The 21,895-nt window shown below is 44.9% G+C and overlaps 1 protein-coding gene across 6 annotated transcripts in view; it reads right to left on the minus strand.

Moving 5' to 3' along the window:
- Positions 1-21,895, minus strand: part of TRAPPC9 (trafficking protein particle complex subunit 9) — a 649,394-nt gene that overhangs the window by 503,988 nt on the left and 123,511 nt on the right. For all 6 annotated transcript variants that reach the window (XM_063079205.1, XM_063079204.1, XM_063079202.1 and 3 more), the window contains 3 exons: positions 10,753-10,898; positions 3,765-3,850; positions 757-883 (listed from right to left, as the gene is read on the minus strand). In XM_063079205.1, coding sequence (XP_062935275.1) covers positions 757-883; positions 3,765-3,850; positions 10,753-10,898 — 359 coding nt within the window. The remainder of the gene's footprint in view (positions 1-756; positions 884-3,764; positions 3,851-10,752; positions 10,899-21,895) is intronic.

Here is a 21,895-nt window from a genome sequence, read left to right on the forward strand (position 1 = left end):
AAGAAAGGAGAGGGGAAGGAGAGGGGAAGGGAGAGGAAGCCAGAGAGAGGGAAGGAAAGAAAGAGAAGTGGAGTGTAAGGACACCTATTTGAAGGGTTGGGCTGCACATGCGGCACCTGCAGAGGATGAGAGAGAGATGCAAAAGGGCAGGCCAGAGAGACAGTGGGACATTTAGGAGCTGTGGTGTCACAGAAGCCGGAGGACAGCACGGGCCATGCAGGAGGGGCAGCTGTGGTGTCTGAGACTGCTGAACAGTGAAGCTGGAGAAAAACTGAAGAGTAGGCCCCAGATTTAGCCAGAAAAATACTGCTAGTGACCTTAACAACAAGAGCTTTGGTGATGTGAGAAGGGTTAAATCCAGGATACAGAGGGTTAATGAACCACTGCAGAGATACAAAAGCGGATTCTTCGCATATGGACAACTCTGAAGTGGTCCCACTGAGAGGTCCCACTGAGACGGAGGGAGGGCAGGGCAGTGGGAGACTTCCTGGAGCAAGACTGCAGTAAGATGGGGGAGGGGAAGGGAGGGGAGGGGAGGGGACGGAGGGGCGCCACCACCCCCCACCCCCCAGCACAGGGAGGTACTGCAGCTGGAGCACGGCAGGGGCCTACCACATGGCACCACCCAAAGAAATGCAAACTGTCATTATCTAATAGGTTAGGACTGAGTGATGGGTGATCAGTTCTAGGCGTCCAGGAGGCAACAAGAGTTCAGCAGTCCTTCTCAAGCAGAAATCATAAAGGAATTGTCCTTACCATGCACCGTGATCATGCCAGTCGTCTGCGGGACCCCAACGAGTGTCACTGGGTACAGCCCAGATTCAGCTGGAAGGGAGAGTGCTGCAGGAAGAGACTCGAACTCCACTCCACTGGTGAGAAGCCCCTAAAGCAAGTGACAGAGGATCATGGGGGACCCAGCCCAACCCCACCACACACGGTCCACCCCAGTGAGCCTCAGACATGAGCCTCGGATATTCGCTACAGCATGCTCTGGAACTGTCAGAATGAAAAGACCAACGGCTTCTGCAGCAACCCGCAGAGAACTTTAGAGCAGTCTAAAGTGTGATTAACACAAACAACCTTGACACAGAAAGCAGTGTGGGTACTCAGGTGGCAACAACACTTACACTCGATTTTAGCCCTGCTTGTTACACTTTTAATATTTGTTTTGTTGTTTTACCAAATGGGAATGTGAACCCAAAGAAAAAAATAAAATATTTTATGTATGAACACAAAGAGAAAAAAACGTGAAACGTGGAAATATATCACCAATCAATATCCCTACAGTGCACCTGTGCATTATCAATTCATTTCAGTATGTACCAGGCACTAAACTTGCTAGTGAACAGGCCAGATTCCCTGGCTGCAAGGAGCTCCCCCATGATTGGAAACAATGTAGGGATGTCGGCTCTCAGGACTCCTCAACATAGTAACAGAGGTCCTACTCAGGGAAATAGGGCAAGACAGAGAAAGAAAAGGCATACAGACAATTATTCACAAAAGACAAAACCATGAACAGAGCAAACTTTATGGAATCTACAGTGAAACTTGAACAAGCATATTTAGCAAAATAACAAAGTCAGCAAAAAAATGCAAACTATTTCCACAATCTAGCAATAAACAATCGGAAAACAAAATGTAAAAAAAAAAAAATACCATTGACAAAAGATCAAAAACATGAAGAATCTTGAAATAAATGTAATGATTGATGTACAAGACTTCATTACAGATACAAAACACTGCGGAGGTCAATTAAAGAGGACCTCAATGAAGGGAGAAACGCTGGATTCCTTTAGTGGGTTTGTTTTCTGGAGTAGTCCGGTCAAGGATCCCACACTGAAAGAAAGGACGCAAATGTGGAATGCAGAAAGGCAGAACACTGTGGAGAGGGGTTATCATTGGAAGTATCACTGTGAACTCAGGATGGATAAAATGTGCATTTCTATTGCATATATGCATATATGTGCATGTGTACATGCATATAAGTGAGCGAACGTGTATATGCATGCACACTCTTCCTAAATCTGTCTACAGGCATACCCAGAATCCAAGCCACTCCAGTAGCAGTGAGTGCACCTGGTGCCCAGACTCTGAGCACAAGTGTGAAATGATCTGTGTGCGGAACAGATGTAGTATGCAAGGGTAGAAACAGGGAAACCAATCACATGGCTACTGTCTCTAGGCAAAATATATTGGCTTTTATTTATTTTTAAAGTAGCTAAAGCAATGTGACCAATTGTTAAATGTGGAGAGTGGATATACAAGTGTTTATCATTTCCTGTAACATTTCATATGTTTGAAATATTTCATAATTTAGTTTTTAAATTTTTGACCATGATTTGTGGGCTATCTCCAAGTGGTGCTTTTTATTTTATTCTTTGCTCTTCCTAATTTTTTTTTTTTTTTTTACAGTAAGCACCTATTACTTTTAAACCAGATAAAAATAAAAGCTACTTTTTAAGACCAAAATAAATGTGTAAGAAAGAGCAGCAGGCATATGATCCTTTAAATCAATTGGGGGAAAATTCTTTAAAAATCTGCTATTCCCTGTTTAGGCCAAGAGACAGAAAACCACTGGAAAGGCCTAACCCAAAAGCCAAATGCTGGGGCCAGAATGTCCTTGCACACCGGGAAGAAGATGACTCCCCCGCACCGCCCCTGAGCTAGCCTTGGCACTGCAAGCTTAACATTCAGCTGTGGTCTAAGAGCTCCAACAGGTTCTGGAACATCGTGCCACATGCTGGAAGCCCAAACCACTTCTACATAACTACTACCCAGTCTGGCTGGCAGGCCACCGCTGGGCCTCGCCACCTCAGCTGAGCCCTTCCACCTCGCCCAGGAAGCCCTCCCTGAAGCCCGTGGACAGGCAGATACCCTGCACATCAGTCCTGCCGAACCCTGTCCACCCCCAACACAAGTCCTTCCATCCCCGTCCCCGCAGGGCCTCACCAGGACCTGACATGTGGCAGGGGCACTGAGCAAGATGCTGGCATGAAGAGCCTGCCTCTCACCCTGAACCCAGTCATGAAGCTCTAAAGGAAAACGTCAGCCCTGGCAACATCACGCCTTGCACGTCACTGAGGACCTACCCAGCAGCACTAGATAGCAAGACAGAGAAGACTCCAGGAATGGGGTCCACACAGGGGTGGGGGCACGGAATTTTCTCGGGAAATGAGAGTTAGCTTGGAGAGCCAGTACACATCTCCTTCCCCTGACCATGGAATTAGGTGAGCGGTTCCAACGAACACAACTACAAAGGGAACCTCTAATACCCCACACAGAGCACAGAGGCAGGACGCCAGGATTCAGACCCTGAGGAAACCTCGTCGTAGGAGGGCGGTAATTTATTCTCTTCTTCTACAGCTTGTTTTTCCCTTGGGCCTTGATCATCTTACCCTCTCGCTGCAAGAAAACAACGCTGATATTATTGAGCAGCAGGCATAACACAGACTTTGTAACCTGTGCTAATCCCACGTAAACTTCAAAACAGTTATTTCAAATATTACATCCAATCAACTAAGCTTGGTTTGTGTTCAAATGGGAGGCTTCTTCGCTGATTCTAATATTTATTGAGTAGTAAGCCTAAAAAGACACAGAAATGACAAAAAAATCATGGTCTTCACTCACAGTAAGTTTATAATCTTTGGCAAAACTAACATAAAAACATATGTCATAGTATGTGTGCCTCAAATATGAAGTAAAAACATACTTTAAAGGTAAGTCGGTGTTTTAGCCACAAAGGTCAAATGACTAGGGGTACGTACCATGTTTTCCACTCGGAGTTCAAACGGCATTGGGTTATACACCATCAGCTGAACCTCACACACATCTCCTTGAACCCACTGGAAATCTAGAAAATACACACACACAAGAGAATCCATTTTTTAGTTGGTATTTTTGCACTTTTCTCATGGTTTCAGATTATTTCTCTGACAATTCATTTTCCCAGTGAAGCAGTGAACGTCATGATCATCTTGAGATAAACAATCAAAGCTGGTTTTTCTGCCAGCTTTCTCTGAAACAAAGCAAAGCAAGTCACCACTGCCACTTTGATGCTGTGTGAATGACGTTTCTAGCCATCTTTGGGGGGCTGCATTCATGCTAGCATGCCAAGTGCAGCTTCACGAGGCCAAGACCAATCCAGTGGCACTGTGCTCGGTGCAGAGCCACAGGGCACACAGCACTTCACTGGCAGAGGCTGGCAACTGGGAAGATGGCATTGGGGTCTCTTGTAAGTGGCATGAGTTTGATTTCCTCTGTGTCCCCTAAGATTGTGAGAAAAGAGGGGGGCTTCTCCTCCCTGCGCACTCTCAGGTCAGCTAAAGTTCAGCACCTGTAGGAGGCAGAATTCTAATGCACTCCAAGTCCCCCAGCCCTGGTGTGCATGCCCTGTGTAATCCCCTCCCCTTGCGTGTGAAGGTGATGATTAGGTCATGCTATATAACAAAGTTGGAGGGATTTGCAGATGCAATTAGAGTCCCAAATCAGTTGACTTTGAGCTTATCAAAAGGGAGCTTGTCTTGGATGGGCCTAATCTAATTAGGTTTAAAGGGGACCATATCTTCAAGGGCCTAAGCAGGGAGCCACGTGGCAAAGACGGAGAGCAGCCTCCAAGGGCTGAGAACACCCAGCTGATAGCCAGCAAGAAAACAGGGGCTTCAGTGATGCCACCACAAGGCAATGAATGAAGAACCACCTGAGGTAGCTTGGAAACAGACCTTTCCCTAGTTGACCCTGCAGATGGGCACACAGCCCCAGTTGACACCTGGATTTCAGCCTTATGAATCCCTGAGCAGAGGACCCAGCTAGAACTCCTGACCCATACAAACAGTGAGAACGTAAGTTTGTTTTGTTTTAAGATACTAAGTTTGTGATAACTCGTTACAAAATAATAAAAAACTAATACAGCACCCATCCCCATTTCCATTGCCCTTCCCTCCCTTGCAGACACTCCACCAGGCAAACCAGAAGTTCAGAATCAATTAACATGTGTTGGGCATGTGTTCGGTGTGAGGCACTTTCAAGCAGGTAATCTTGTTACTCTTCATAATGACCTTGTGAAACAGGTATAATGACCCACTGTGACAGGACAGGCACTCAAGGTCCAGACAGGTTGAAAAATTTGCCTGGGAATCACAAAGCTAGTGAGTGCTGGGGCAGCAATTCAAGCCAGGTCTGTGGACTCAAAGAGGTACCTAGAGCAGACATGGGAGGCTAGAAAGGCAATGTAGGGCTTTTTCTTGAATAGATATTAAGATTTATTGACCAGAGTTCTTCAGCTTTCACAGAGCTTTCATAATCATGTTTTCAAAACACAGCTTTTCTGAAACACTCTGTACCAGGCACCCTGTACAGAGATTAAGACAAGCTCCTCCAAAACTATGACATATGACCCAGAATTGGCATCTTCGAATTGCATGAACTAATAATGAGACCACGAGGTGAGTCAGTTGATAAGATGCTTGCAGAGTCACGTACTCATCCGAGCCTCCGCACAATACAGTGAATGACCAAATTCTACTCTCTACAAATACTATTCTCATGCTACAGAAAACTCCACCCGACAGGTTGAACTGCCTGCCCATCTCATGACGCTGATAAACGAGAGAGCTAAGATTCAAACTCAAGTCTGTCTGGTTCCAAAACCTATGCTCTTTTGACTCTACTGCTCTGCCCCCAATGGCTCCAGAAACTAAGGTCTTGTCCCTCTTTCATCCCATCTCCCCTTTCCACATCCTCCCCAGGCCCATCAGCCTTGAGAACCTTCAAGGGGAGGGGCTCACCCTCCCTCCTCGTTTGCAGAAGTCAGTAGTAGAGCATACTGCACTCGCACCACCAGCCCCTGCCCTCCCGTGGCATCCATCAGCCGGCCAGTGTGTGTAGGGGTTAGCACACAGCCCCCTCCTCATCACAGATGAAAAAGTCATTTTTTTAAAACAAGTTGCAATGCCTGATAACTAAAGAATTGTTTTCTCTTTCATGGTCAAAAAATAACCATGTTTTAAAAATCATTTTCTAGGATAATTTATACTGAAAGGGGTAATTTATACTGATGTGATCTTTGTCTACTAAAGGTAAATCTAAGATGAATTACTGATTGTATGAAAAGTTACTGTAGTTTGAACGAAGGAGATAATCCCCTTCCCAACCCTTAATGTGTCAAAGCACCCAGTGGTGCCTCTTCCTTGATATTGTGTCCGGCAACCAGTGGAAAGGAACAGGAATCGGCAGCTATGCACCACCCCTCTGTCCCAGGCCCTTCCCGTTGTGGGCACTGCACCCTGTGCATGTGGCTGTCTGTGCACCAGCAGCATCTGGTGGTTGTTTTTGTTGACAAGTCCGTCTCTTTCAACTACACTGTATGGACCCACCTGGCAGGAGGAGCTCCTGATATATCACTGCATCCGCACTACCTAGTACAGGACACACAATTGCTACTGAAACTGTTGTCTGAATGGCTGCCAGGGACTTCAGGAACTGTCTCACTTCATTCTCAGAGTAACCCTCTGGGTTGGCTTCTAATGTCTCCATTCTGTAGACGGCACAACTGCAGCCCAGGGAAGCCAATCGGTTGTCTGAGGTCTCACAGTAGGAAGTAAGAACTGCAGGGCCAAGCTGCAGCCCAGGTCCATCTGACAGCCATGGCCTTTCCAGGCCACCACGCTGCCTCTGGCACAGCCGTCAACCATGGCACTAAGCCTAGCAATGCCACAAACTCCTATCACAAGGACAGACAACACTGCATCCCACTGTGCTCAAGCCCATCGACTGAACTGCAATCATCCTTGCATGCAGTGTAGCTCAGATGATGGCCACACTGGCCAACACACAGACACAAAGACTGGCAAATTACTCCAAGTTAGAGTGGAAAATGGTCTCGACAACTGCCCTCAAGGGTTTCTTCATCTCTAAGACTCTACACCTCCTGCTGTGATGATACCTACCCTGTTATACACAAAGATTCATTTACAGAGATTAGAAATCCAGGTTAAATTCAGGTGGTTCTTCAAGCCTCAAGGCAGGTACTCACCCATCAGTATATTGCCAAAAAGATATTAGAAGCTGTACAATATAAATTACACTTTCCTACCCACAGGTATTCAATAGATTACATACAATTTGGTTGAACCTTCTGTTATATCTCAGAAAAAAATCTTACATCACCCACTGAATTTGTCCTCAGCCCAGATGAGCAGGTTTTTCGTACTGTAGTGAGAAGCTATGTTACAAAGGAAAAAGTTCCTGGGCAATCATAAAATCTAGCGACGGAGACCGGGCTCTGCCACTTACCAGCGATGCAATCTATCTGCTCAGTCTCCGTTTTGTCATCTGTTAACAGGGAGTACAAGAACGCCGGCAGTAGCAGCAATTGCCATAAAAATCACGGGGTCGTATTTGCTTAGCCCTCTTCAACCAATGCAGAGTATTATTTTCATAAAAAAAAGCCTCAACAATGTCTTAAGATTGAAGAGGAAAAAATAAAGAGTGAGACCCACACAGCCGGTGGCACAGGACCCCACACTCAAGAGGACCCTGGCATTAGGTTTAATGCTCTGCTGTGGCTGTTTCAAATCCTTAATAATTTTTCAACAAAGGACCCTGTGTTTTCATGTTGCACTGGGCCCCGCAAATCACACAGTCATTCCTGAGAAGAAGAGTCACACACCTCCCGTCTCTCAAATCATCTCCACATGTTGTTCTCTAAAAATGAGTCAAACTTTCCTTAAAAGTTATTTAGGGGAAAAAGCTTATCCCCAACCCTAATGAGACCCAAAGACAGCAGCCAGAGATTCCCAAAAGGTCCAAGAGAGAAGAGGCTCCTCAATTCTTTAACTGGTCCAGGTCCACTTAGGGAAAGAAGTGCCCAGAAAGCAGTGTGCCCAATGTCATGGAGCTAGTGATATGCACGGATGGGAGAAGCAGTCCCCACAGGAGGCTGGGCAGCGACGACCTCGACACAGCAGGGACAGAATCCATTTTACTCTCCCCTGCTCAATGCAGTGGATGTTGGGGTGGGTCTGGGGAACGCCATCTGGCCTCTCCTGGCTACCGTCACTGCCCACCCAGGTGACACTTCCCATCACCTCCATGCATTCTCCAGAACAGAGAAGCAGTGGTAGAGGACACAAGGCCAGGACTGCCTTTGAAAAGCAGTAGACTGAAAATGGAGTTTCAGAGGTTCACATACATAGACACACACACACACACACACACACACACACTCTCTCTCTCTCTCTCTCTCTCTCTCTCTCTCTCTCTGCAGTATGCTGTTTACTTCGGGCTCAGATTTTTAGAAGTTTACCAAAACTCAGCATCAGCTCCCGTTTCTCAAGGACATTACCCCATGTCTCTTCTTTTACCTCCTTCTCATTTTAACAGTGAACAGCTGGAACATTCACAGCCACACTCAGGAATCCCACTCTGCTCCTCAGAGGCAAGGCTGCTTCTGAGCCTCCAGAAGGGCTTCCCCAGAGCCCATGGGGCCCCTGTTCCCTGCTGGTCCAGCGCTTATTGCCTGTTAAAGTCCAGTGGGTAAGTAACCAGGTACAGTGGTAATGTTCTACAATTTTATTTTATTTTTATTTTTTTGTCTTTTTTCATGACCAGCACTCAGCCAGTGAGTGAGTGCACCGGCCATTCCTATATAGGATCCAAACCCGCGGCGGGAGTGTCGCTGCGCTCCCAGCGCCGCACTCTCCCGAGTGCGCCACGGGCTCGGCCCATGTTCTACAATTTTAGAGAACTTTTATTTACATCTTGTTTCGATATTCACCTTCTCCTGTGTTTGGGTCTTGCCTGCATAAACCGCATGGGAAAATCTGTTGTGGGTAGGGACATATGACACAGTTAATTTAAGCCTATGCCATGTGTTGTGTGCACATTAGAGAAAACCAGAGTCTTAACAAGAGCAGTATGCTTGGTCTGAGAAGTCAATGGCAAGTTTTAGTCTCCAACTAACTAGCTGAGTAACCTTTAGGAAGTCATCTCTCTGAGTTTGTTTCCTCATCTACAAAAAGGATATTAAAAACTATTTCCTCCAAAAATATTGGGAAAATTAAATGAGCTAACATATGATAGCCTCTTAAAAAGTACAATTTGAATAAAAGAAATGACTACCATTTTAAAAAGTGCAAGGTCTTTTTTCTAAAAAAGTACAAGGCTCCTACCTTAGTGATTGCCCTTTAACTTAGCAGACAATTTTACCTCTTAGGAAACACTTTTTAAGGTGTTTCCTTAGATCATTTAAAAATTGTTAATAAAGTTTATTATGAGATCCTTATAGAAGCTAAGGAAGTCTAGTGCAAGTATTATATAAGAAATGCTCACTAAGAGTATGTGCTATGCATAATGCTCATTATTTGTCCCTTTGGCCTTGAATTCTCTGGTGCCCTGCAGAGCACAGAATGCTCTTCCAGGTGCTGGGATATGGCAGGGAGCAAGACGGAGTTCCTGGCCTCATGTTGCAAGAGAAAAACATAAACAGACAAACATATTTGAGTTGGAGAGAAGTTCTATGAAGAAAAACCCAAGCAGCAAAGCTAAAGGGGACAGGAGAAGTGACCTGTGAGGTGCTGGGATCAGAGAACACCCCTCTGAGCAGGGGACAAGTGAATAGTGGAGGATGAGTGCCAGGCAGAAGGCACAGCAGCACAAAAGCTCTGAGTCTGGGACAAGCTCGTCATGTTCAAAGGTCAGAAAGTGGCCATGGTAGCTGGACCGGAGCAGCAGAAGCAAGAGTGGCAGGCAGCAAGGATGAAAGGCAGATGGAGCATGGGAGGACTGTGAGGCGGTGGGTCAGGGAGCACCTCTGCCTACGACGCAGGTATGGGTGGTCTTGCGAGTGCAACGGGGAGACTGTGTGTGTCATTCTGGAGAGAAGTGTGTCATTCATGGAAGGAGGAGTCAGGATGCCTATCTCCTAAATCAGGAGTATAGAAATTAAGAGTAAAATAAAGAAACAAAAAGAGTAGAAAGCACTGAATATCAAAAGCAGACAGCAAAAGTTTTCTCAGATCTTCTACTTACACTCCTATAAGATGAGCTATCGCCAAACAGAAGCCAGCCTCTAAGCCTTTAGACTAGTTATGGTGGCAGTCAAAATCACAAATGCAAGAGGCCTTGTGGCAGCAAGAGAGGAGGTGCCATAGCCAGGCTTTGGGAAGGACACCGAGGGACAGGGCAGGGGATGGCACATGCTGAGGCCTGGGTCTGCTGCAGGAAAGACGTGAGCAGGTTAGGGCTGGGAAGCGGCCAGGAGCTCAGAGGTGTTCCTCTCCCAGTCTCTCTGCACCACAGTTTAATCCCAGGATCGGCTATCTTGATCACCAGTGTTCACAAGAGAAAATAATACAATGTCCTCATCCCCCAGTCAATCCTGAACATAATTCAACCCTTAATCTTTCTTTGATGATTCAGAAGTCAATTCAGGCCTTGGAAAGTCACTGATCTCCAATTATCACTCTTTTGAAGTTTGTAAAAGTCTCAGTTAACAGAGGTCTTTCTGGTTTCTAAAATGTCTACAAAATCACCTTTTATGGAGTAGATTTTTAAAAGTCAGATCTATGGGCATATATGCCTGACAAAGGCAGAAAACCAAATAAATTTATCTGAGGAGACATACACACATGCACACATATGTGTGCACACATGCACATGAATGAAGTGGCCTGAAATTCTGTTCTAAAAATCCAGAAAAGCCGCTGGAAATCAGGTGGCAGGGCACAGTTAGCAAGCCAGGATAAGTGGTCCTACCTATTTTCTTGTTCCGCTCTTCTCCACGGTTGTGCGCGATAATTGGTGAATAGATGAAGGGACTCTTGGTCGACATGCTCTGGCCCAGCAAGCTTTTCATCTTCTGTGGCCGGAGGCTGGCAGGAAGACCCAACAGCTCCACACGCCTGTTGTTTCAAATGGACACAAACACTTCAACTGCCTTGTTAGCTTGGTTTCAGGACAAACACTACCAAACATCGTGTGTTAGAAAAACAATACATCAGTCAAAACAGAAGATAGACCGAGGGGAGAAAAAGCACTCAGACTCAGCAGGAAGCAGCAGAAGAAAACCACCCACACTAACTCAGGACCGCCCCGGGGAGGGCAAATGACTCCCTAGGTTCAGGGGGCAACCATGTCTCTCTGCTGCATGAATCGGGCCCGAGGACGGTTGGGAGTCAGAAGGGCCATGTTGAAATCTCATTGTGCTACTTACCAGCTGTCAGTGAAATGCAGATGGGCCACCACCTCCCCCGTGGCACATGTGGGCACCCGGTGCCCACCGCTCAGCACAGGCTGGTGGGCCTGCCCACAGCAAGTGGGAGCGAGACCTGCTCCATGAGAGCACAAGGCACTGCAAAGGAGACTTACAGCTTGCCCTGCTTCGTTTATGTGAACGACTGCTTCATATGTACTCTCTCAACTACACATCACAACTACCTTCTTGGCTTGGGTACCATTACTATTGTCTCTACCTCATCAATGAGAAAACTAACACAAAAGGAATTAAGTATATTGCCCCAAATCCCATGGCTGAAAATGGATGACGACAGGAGACACTCTGCTCTTAAGCCACAGCACTGTAAGACCTCCCTTGTGGCCAATTTGGCAAGATAGTAGTTACAATCTGGAACACTCCTGGGCCTGAGACCAGCATACGATTGGAAGGTCTGGTAATGACACTAACTGATCGTGATATACGCCGTGCTTCCCCCACCCCCACCTCCCAGCAGGAAGGCAAGGCCACCTGGGTAGCACAGGCCAGTGGGTTGTGAGTAGAAGCCATGCAGGGCCCTCTGAGACAAAGCACTTCAAAGCAATGCGCCAGCCTTCGCCTCTCTCCTTCCACCACATGGTAATCCTGGAGGCCAGGGGCTGAGAAGGCACAGTACCAGATGGACGTGGCCTGGTCACTGAGCAACCTTGAGGAGGGCCACTGCCCTGAAAAACTGCCTAACCTGCACCAAACCTGTGTGAGACATGAACCTTTGCATAGCAAACCCCTGAGATTTCAGGGTTAATTTTTCTGCCACAGTACAGCCTAACCTACACTGACTAATAAAGACCACCTTACAGAATCCACAAAATCACCACCTCTTTCAGCCGGGAGGGTCTCAGACAGCTAGTGCAATCCTACCCCATGCAAAGTGTCGCCATGGCACTCAACAACAGTCCCCAGCTCTGGGCGAGTTCCAGTCACGTGTGTGACTCACCTCCATTGCCCACAATAACACAAGGCAGTGTAGACAGCGCCTACAAACCAAATTCTTTAAACTAAGCATCATATCCAACACGCTTTCTCTGACTCCCTTCTCTCTGTGTGCACCCCTCACCATACTTGTATCATACAGGATAAAATCATGTAATTTTTTATGTTTCAATTCAGCTGTGAACTTGGCGAGACAGGGCCTTATCTGTCTCCAGACCAGCACTACGTCCAGTATTTCAACGCATGGCTCTCAGTAGGTGGTGAATGAATAAACTCTCAAAAGTTGAATTTCAAACTCGGCTTCTAAATCTTTCAAAACTACATAGTTGAGGCTACGCAGTTCATCACTGACTGCTGCAAATCCCAGCCCCCTGTGAACATTCAAACACCACCTGTTACGCTGCCTTGGGACTAGGATGTGCCGATCTCATGTGCCTCTCATGTTCTCGCACACCCAACTGAAAGGGACTCGCCTGTGGTGAGTTCTCAGTCAGTCTGCTCCTGAGACACTTTCTCAAGTAGTGTAAAGACCTGACTTCAGTCTGAAGGACGCACTAGCTGTACCACTTGCACAAATTACTTGATCTGCCTGGACCTAAACTTTTCTACTTAAAAGATAGAAAACACAAGAAGTACCTGATAATGTTGGGTGGTCTGGAGGGCACCTCCCTTCCCTGTTCCATTTTCCATGGAGAGGGGCTTCCTCCCCTGCTCCTCCTGAGGAAGGTGGTAAACTGGGAAGAGGAACCAGGTTCACACTGCTCAGCTGCTGCTCCTGGGCCTGCCTGTCTGCACAGTACACATTCTATTCTGCTCTCTGCATGCACTAAAAGGGTCCTCTCCCCATGAAAGAGGCCTCTGGCTGCCCAGCCGGGCCAGGGACTGGGCTAAGTCCACCCGACCCAGGGGGGGACTCACAGCCCTCTGGCCAGATCGGAGCCACATCATTCACTACATCTTCCATCTGCCGGAGACAGATGTTTCCTTCTGTTGGTTCCAAACTCTGGCAGAGAGGAGGGAGTGGCCTGAAGGGGATACCTTCAATCCTTAGCAGGTCACCTTGAGGACTAAGCGAGGTAATAAATGTCAAGTACCTGAAGTAGCACCTGACATGCAGTAGGTCAGCAAAAATTTCCCTTCCCTTCCCCTCCTTAAAACCACATTTATTTATGAACATAGCAAGCAGAGGCCATGGTGGGCTGGAGTGAAGAAACTGAGTGCTGGTCCCTGCTGCAAGTGTGCTGCCGAACCCTGGACCAGGTGGTTTCTTTGAGCCTGAGAGTTTGCTCATTTGTAAAACAATTCGGTTCTCCTGGAACACAAACAGCTTTCTACTCCACACCATAGTCACCACCTAAAAATGAGATGTCATCTGTGATTCTAAGGAATCATCTATGCAGTCAGAGAAATTCCAGGTCACATAAAAGGTTTTTAAAATATGGAAAAGAGTTCTGAGGGCACAGTCAGCCAGAAAAGTGACCCAATAAGCTGTCACTGCATTCACTCATAACTTGAAATTTTGCATCAAATGTCATCTTATAAAATGTGCCCTACAGGCTGGTTGGCTCAGTTGGTAGAGCGTGCTGCTAACACCACCAAGGTCAAGGGTTCAGATCCCCATACTGGCCTACTGCAAAAAAAAAAGTAGATAATGTATCAGTAGGTAATGCATGTTTTCATTAACCCAAAAATAAATTGTGCGTCTAATGTGTGCCAATTTTTTTTAAAAAGCGTCCTACAGAACAACATTTGTTCAAGGCACCTGACGTAAAGAGGAAACACACTTCATTTGGCATGAATTGCTGAAGAACTAATAATATTTGGCCTATGAAGCCACCAACAATAAAGCAGAAGTCCAGGGATAAAGTACCCAAGACAAGGATTATTTTTACAGATTCCATTTGGAAACTGTTGGCATTTTTAAAAGCTGACCTTCCTCACCATACTATGGCTAACTGGGATTGGATTACACAAAGCAATGGTGGAACACTAATTAGGAAACTAATACAAAACAAACTGGTTGAGAGGAAGACATAGAAGAAAAACAATTTTCACCTTTTCTTCCTTGGTTTTTAATTCACCAACTTAATTTACGAGGGAAACATATCTAAGAACTTATTGGATACCTTCTACCCGATGGGAAATGACTAAAATTGACCTCACCTGCCCCATATTTGGAACAATGAGGAGGTCACATTGTTCTGCATCCTGGCATGACTAAAATAGCTGGAAAGGGCACCACGCTGGCCAGGTTAGGCAAGACCACCCCACTCTGCAGAGAGCCTTTCCACTTACAAAGCACTTTCCCAGACATTTCACTTGATCCACAAATGGGAGGTACGAATCATCAACCCCTGTTCAATAAGAGGAAACCAAGGCTCAGAGAAGTTAACTAGTTTGTTCTAAGTCACACAATAATTGCAGAACATAGGATTTGAATACAAGACTACTGAATAAAATCCTATAATTTTTCCAATTTTATATGAAGGGAGTTTACTAATGCATGGCATAAATAAGACACATCAATAACTTTTAGTACCATCCTTCTTTTCTGGAACCTAAAGAAATGCTTACACATCAGTATCCTTCACACATAAACATGACAGATATTTAGAGGAGGAAATAGCATATAGTCTGTTCTAGAAGTATGACCCATGGCATATCTTTGGAGAAAAAAGATCTTGCTTTCACAAGGTAAGGAAAAGTGCTAGAGGTTCAAGAATTATGGAGCTAGCACATCACACTTATCCTAATTCTTTGTACTTTCAAATGGCAAAAACTTAGGAGAACAGCACAAAAATCTAATCTGGCAAGCACATTAAAGAAAAAAACTTTGTGTATAAAAATTAATCTCAAATAAAATCGCAAACCTATTTACTAGTAAGAACAGAAGCACATGGCCAGCCCTCTGAGTCAGAAGGTGCCCCACATCTAAGGAAGACGAAATGTGGTTCATAAAATAAAGTCTACACTCGCTTCCAGAGAGGGCTTTCCATGGTAGCACTTTCTGACTCGGCAAGGGCAGCTGTTCATCAATGCATTGTCTTGACTCATAAGCATGACAGTTCAGAAACAAAACCCTGGACTTTCTGTCTGGGTCAGGGTGGTAGGGTGGGGAGACTGTGCCATCGTTTGCTACTGTGGTCCTTGTTGATTGCCTCTCCAAAATCCATTCCTCCTTCTCCTGTACCCAACAATTCCTAGGTTTTGCTTTAGGGAACCTACCCATGCCTGCCTCGCAGCCATGTGATCTGGGGGACTGACTCAGATCTGAGTCCATGACCCCAGAAGAGGCAGGCAAAAGCAAGGGGACATTTGTAGAGGCTCCTGGAGGAAAGAAGCTTCGCTTTCCCTACACTGGTGTTACCCAAAGGCACCTTCTCTCTCTTCCTGTACACTAGGAAGAGGATGTGATGTCTGCAGCTGCAGCTGCCACTCTGATACCACCTGGGGCCTGAAACTAAAGCCAGCACTGCAGACGACAGAGCTGAGAGACGGAAAGAAACCACGCTCTCTGAGGATTTTTCAACCCTGGCTGTGGCCCTACCTGAATTCCTCCCTGAACTTCTCAGGTACATGTGCCACAAATTCTCTTTTTGCCTCAGTTAGGTTGAGTCAGGTTTTCTACCAACTGCTATACATAGAATGCCAATGGATACATCTGTTCCTTCATTCAACACACATAATCACCTAGGGGACCACGAAGACACAGTTCCTCAGAGAGCTCTCAATCAGAGATGGGTGCAAAATGTCAGCAAAGACTATAATCAAACCCCACAAGTGCCAAGGAAGACAGATACAGCAGACACTGTTGATCAGCTAACCAAGCACCAATTTCTGACCCCGTTCTCCCTTGCCCACCCATATTACAGATTCTAGACACACTGAATCCTTATGTTCCAGTCTCTCTTACAACTAGAGGTGGCCACGAGACATACTTCCAGTCAGTGAGACTGGGGCAGAGGCCCTCTGCGAATCTGTCCAGAACATTTCTGCTTTCCTATAAACAGAAGATGGACTTCCCTGGGCCTGCCCCTTCCCCCCACTCCTGCCATGCATGCAGAAGCTATCTAGAGCTGCAGCAGCCATGTGGGGACCACAAGGTAAAGACAGAGCTGCAGGGTAGCTGCCTTTTTCCAGCTTTTTAATAAATAAGAAAAATAACCTCCTACTAGCTATCCACTATTAGGCTTTCTGCTCTTTACAGCTAAATTCCTAACTTGTACAGAAGGTATCACATTTCCATCCGGGTGGAATTAGGAACAGGCTTTGTGGAGAATACAATCCTTGAACTAAGTCTTGAAAGATGACTAAGTATCAGCAGAGTAAAGGAAGCAAAGGCATTTCAAGCAGAAGATGAAGCTTGAACAAAAGACTGAAAACCAGCACACATTTTGGCTACTCTAAGTATTTCTACAATGGTGTGTGGGGACAGTAGGACCAGGGAATAAGGGGCCCACAACCAAGTCTGGAGACACAGCAGGCCACAGAGGACCTGGTGAGCCAAGCAAAGCAAGCAGTCAGGTTCTGTTCTATGGCCATGGGGGCAGCACAAGCTGTGCGGTGCTGTGAAACCTGCCAAAGGAGCCCCCTCACTTTGCCAATGGTGTTAATGCTCCTGTGGGCTAAAGACTGCATCCACTGGGTCCTGCACTGAATCTCCTATGATAGTTCTTTCCAGTTTTTAACGAGACAAGGTACGAATGACGCAATGAATGAGTCACCAGGACAAATAGGGCTTATTTCTCTAACAAAAAGCCTCCAAAAACCATACAGAATATGTTTACACAGATGGTAGGTAGTACATAAAATCAGATTTTAAAAAATAGTCCATGACCATACCAGGCAAAAGAAATGGCAGGCAAGCCTCAGCTAGCTGTTCACAGGGGAGCTCTCCAACCCAGGCTGCAGAGACCCTCACAGCAAAAGAGATACGTCAGCCAAAAAACAGGATGTCCACAGCAGACTTATGAAACAGCATCTGCCTAAATGTTGGACTATTGTACTTTTACCCAATCTGTTCTATCTAATGTTTTTAAACAGCTAAGGGATTAAAATGTTAATATCATGATATTTTTCAATGTACTGTTTGAAAATGTATGTATAAAAGTGATTCCAAGAAGAAAATTTAGATTTACTGAGTGCTTAGTATGTGCCAGGCACCGTGTTCTGTGCTTCTATACATATCAGCTCAACTAAAACAAAACCCAACAACCTGTGAGGATCACTTTAAAGATGAGGAAAACAAAACTCAAAGAGGCTATGTCCTTGCCCAAGGTCACACGCCAGTGAAAAGTAAACCCACGGACTGTAACTTCAATTCCAGAGTTGCCTCCATGACCCTGCCTGTTTCTCTTCTGGTGTCCCTGTGAGGAGCAAAGCACTTTTCTTCCCTGGGTCCAATGACCTCGATGGACCATTCCTCCCCAGCTTCACTGACAAAAGGCCTAAGCACTTAGAGATCTAGAGACAGCATCCAAAGCCCAGAATGTTCTGTGAAGTTCAGAATGTTCTATTATATAAGGTTTTCTAAATTTAAGAATGATCCAAGTCGTGATGCAGATAAAAAATTAAGAAAGGCTTTCCTAGTCTCTAATTTTTAAAAACTGAATCATGCCCTTAATCCCAAATCAAATACATTCCACTTTAAATCTTACTCATAGAAAAGCCCAAAAAGGACCCTTTCGCCCCCAGTTACTATCAGTGACGAGGCGGCAGCACACGCAACAGGGTGACCACGCCCCTCCTCAGGGACCTCCTTGCAGCGGTGCTGCAGATCTCCCCCGAAACATTCCAAGTAGCAGCCACAGCAACGTCTCGGGCTGCAGCCCAGGCTTCTGGATGCTGCCCCTTGCCAGCTCTGTATTACCAACGACCTCTTTAGTGCCCTTCAGAGTACCTTCTTAAAGTGCGAGTGTATCCTGCCAGGGACTTCCATGCACAGCGACCCTTTGTGTCCCCATTTCTCAGGAGCATACAACTCTCATTTTGGCAACAAAAATATTTCATTTGGCAGTACTGCACTTGCCTTCGAGGAAATGTAGGAAGAAAGAAAACTAACATTTATTAAGCATCGTACCACATGCTTTCACATGTTACTTCACTGAATTCTCATGACACCCAGGAGGTCAGGTGATACATCCATGTAACGCAGCAGGCCTTTAAGTCAAAGCACGGGCGCTGCCCACAGCATCACAGCACTGAGCGGAACCTGGGAAAGAACAGCCAGACCCAGAGTGTTCTCAAGGTTACAGCACTTCTACTCGACAGCAACATGTCACATTTCAATTATTTCTCTTTAGTCTTCAAACAAATCTTTCAGAAATACAGAAAACAGTTCATGGGACTAGTTCACAAACCTTTTTTAAGGACCCACTTTGCTGGTGCCAAAGGGCCTCTGCTCTGTAAAATCTTGTAATCTGTGAAGAGAGATAGTCGCGTAGGAAAGTAATTCCAGGACCGCATGCGGTGGCAGACACCATGGGAGAGGTAAGCAGTGGGCGCCATGGAAACCCAGAGCACTGCTTCATACAAAGGCAGTCTCAGGCAAGATGTCCTAGAAACTGAGCTAGGAATGAGTCTAATAGAATGAGCAAGCATTTGACAAAATGGAGTTGGGGAGAGGAAAACGAACTCCAGGCAGAGGCAAGGCATGAGCTGGAAAGTGCTGGCATGTGAGGGTAGCCAGCTCTTTCCTGTGCTGCTGGGGCACTGATTAAGGAGGGGAAACAGCTGAACGTCTACGAGCAGAAGAATGATGAGGTCAGTCTGGTTTCAATCACAGCTTAGTGGTCATGACGCAGCTTTGGAAACAGGCAGACCTGGATTTGGGTACGGCTCTTGCCATTTAAAAGACACGTGACCATGGTGGTTATGGAATGTCACTGGCCCTCTCTCATCTCTAAAATTCTTACTTACACTTCCTAGGCCTGCTGTCAAGATTTAAGGAAATAATGAGCCAGATACACGGCCAACAAAAAATGGCAGCTCAGCTGCCCTCTCCACCTGGAAGCCGGAAAGCAGCAGAGCAGGCCCAGGGGGCCTAGGCAGGAGCCAAGGGCAGCAGCTCCAGCCCAGAAGCAAGCAAGGAGCACAACGAAAACACTACTTCCGCACGGATGGCCCACCACAGCCACCAGCACATCCATGGCTGCCGCAAAAGCAGCTTGATGGCACAACAGTAGCTACAGCTACCATGCAGGTGGCCTGTGGGAACACAGGGGCCTGTTTAGCATAGGGAGTGCACAGAGGGCAAAAGCCTTAAATGCACAGAATCAGATAATTGCGTGCCGAAAACAGCACACATTGGAACAGCGAAGATGTTCTGATTCACTAGTAGGGAACACAGATCATTTTCTGTCCTGTTCACACACTCCTTTCCGTACTTCTTTTGAGACTGTACTCGGCTCGTTACGTGGCCGAGGTCTTAATACAATAAAAGACAAGACAAGCCTGAGCTCGGGGCTGCACTGACTTTCTCCTTTCTTGTGGGAGTTGGCTTGGTGTAGTCCCTCTGGGCGTCTCATTGCTTTCAAGTAGTTGGGCTCTTAGTAATCCCTGTGTCTCCATCACTGAGAGGATAGCGACAGCGGCCCACGAAACACTTGACTGCATTGACTCAAGGAGTGTCACCAGTGGAGACCAGAAAAAGACATCATCTCTCTCCTCAAAGCCATCTCCAGAGTAACTAAAGAATCAACTGCTCTACCAGATGAACAGACATCGACACAGAGATACTAGAAATATGAATAAACAAGAAAATATGACACCACCAAAAGAATGCAGGAATTCTCAAATACCAGACCCTACAGAGCAGGAAACCCTTGAAACGAATGAAAAGGAATTCAAAAAACAATCTTAAGGAAACTCACTGAGATATAAGAAGACTCAGACAGCATAATGAAACGAGGAAAAAAAATCCAGGATATGAAGGAGGAATATTACAAAGAGATTAATACCTGAAAAAAGAATGTAGCAGAACCATGGAACTGAAAGATTCACTCGACAAAATGAAAAACACAACTCACAGCTTAAGCAGCAGGTTAGACCAAGCAGAAGGAAAAAATTCTAATCTTGAAGATAGTCTTTTCAAAATAATCCAGGCAGAAAAAAAAAGAATTTTAAAAAACGAAGGAAATCTAAGAGAGAGAGCGAACAACCTTAGGCACACAAACATTCAAATCATGAATGTTCCAGAAGGGGAAGAGAAAGGAAAAGGCATGAAAAACCTATTCAACAAAATAACAACCAAAAATTTCCCAGGTATGGGGAGAGAAATGGACCTTCAAATCCAGGAGGCTCAAAGATCCCCAAACAGATTCAACCCAGAAAGATCCTCTCCAAGACATATCATAGTCAAACTGGCAACGCTCAAAGACAAAGAATCTTAAAAGAAGTAAGAGAAAAGCATCAAGTCACCTATAAAGGAGTCCCTATCAGACTAACAGCAGACTTCTCCACAGAAATGCTACAGGTCAGAAGAAAATGGGATGATATATTCAAAATACTAAAAGAAAAAAACTGCCTGTCAAGAATACTGTACCCAGCAAGGCTGTCTTCAGAAACAAGGGAAAAATACTGTATTTTCCAGACAAACAAAAACTGCGCGAGTTCCCCACCACACAACCAGCCCTTCAAGAAATCCTCAAGGGAGTCCTGCATCAGGAAATCAGAATCTGATAATCACTCATCTTACCAGCTATAGTTCTGTTCAAACTTTCTGTTTTTTTCATAATTCAGTCTTGACAGGTAGCATGTTTCTAGGAATTTATTAATTTCATCTAGATGATCTAATTTATTGACCAACAATTAATTATTCATAGTATTCTTATGATCCTTATGATTTCTATAAATTTGGTTGTAATGACCCCTTTTTCATTTCTGATTTTAGTTATTTGAGCCTTTCTCTCTTTTTTTTCCTAGTCCATTTAGCTTAAAGGTCTGTCAATTCTGTAGATCTGTAGATCTCATCAAAGTACCAATTTTTGGTTTCACTGATTTTCTCTGTTTATTTTTTTTCTATTTTCTATTTCTTTTATCTATGCTCTAATTTTTATTATTTATTCCTTTTGCTAGGGCTGGGCTTAGTTTGCTCTTCCTTTTCTAGTTTCCTAAGGTGCAAAGGTAATTGTTGATCTGAGATCTTTCTTTTTTATTGATGTATGCATTTACATTTTTAAAAATTCCCTTTTAGCAAAAAAATAAATTATAAAAGTTTTTTTTCATTTTTTTGGAGGTATATCTGGAATTTAAATATGCCTAGTTATTTTTAGTACAGTTTTCATCCTGCTTTTTCACTTAATATTACATCTTAAAAATTTGTCTTAAGTACTCTTCAAAATTATGAATTTAATAACTGCATTAAATTTCACTTTATGGAGATCCATAATTTATTTAGCCATTCTCATATTGTTGGACATTCAGTTTATTCCCATTTTTTTTTACTTTTATATAACTGTCTTCCACATTTTTAAAACAAATTTTTTTTCTTTGATTATTTGCTTACAGTTTCAAGAAGTAGGATAATTGGTTGAAAGTGTACAAACATTTTAAAGGCTTCTATTTACGAATCCAAGCAGTTCTTCAAAAAAGTTCTACCAATTTATACTTATACTAGAAGATTCTGACATTGTTTCTCTCATAGCAGTATCACACAGTATCATATTTTTTTGGTTTAAGAAATGAAAAATGTCA

This window comes from Cynocephalus volans, chromosome 15 (assembly GCF_027409185.1).
Source record: "Cynocephalus volans isolate mCynVol1 chromosome 15, mCynVol1.pri, whole genome shotgun sequence".
NCBI classification, from domain to species: domain Eukaryota; kingdom Metazoa; phylum Chordata; class Mammalia; order Dermoptera; family Cynocephalidae; genus Cynocephalus; species Cynocephalus volans.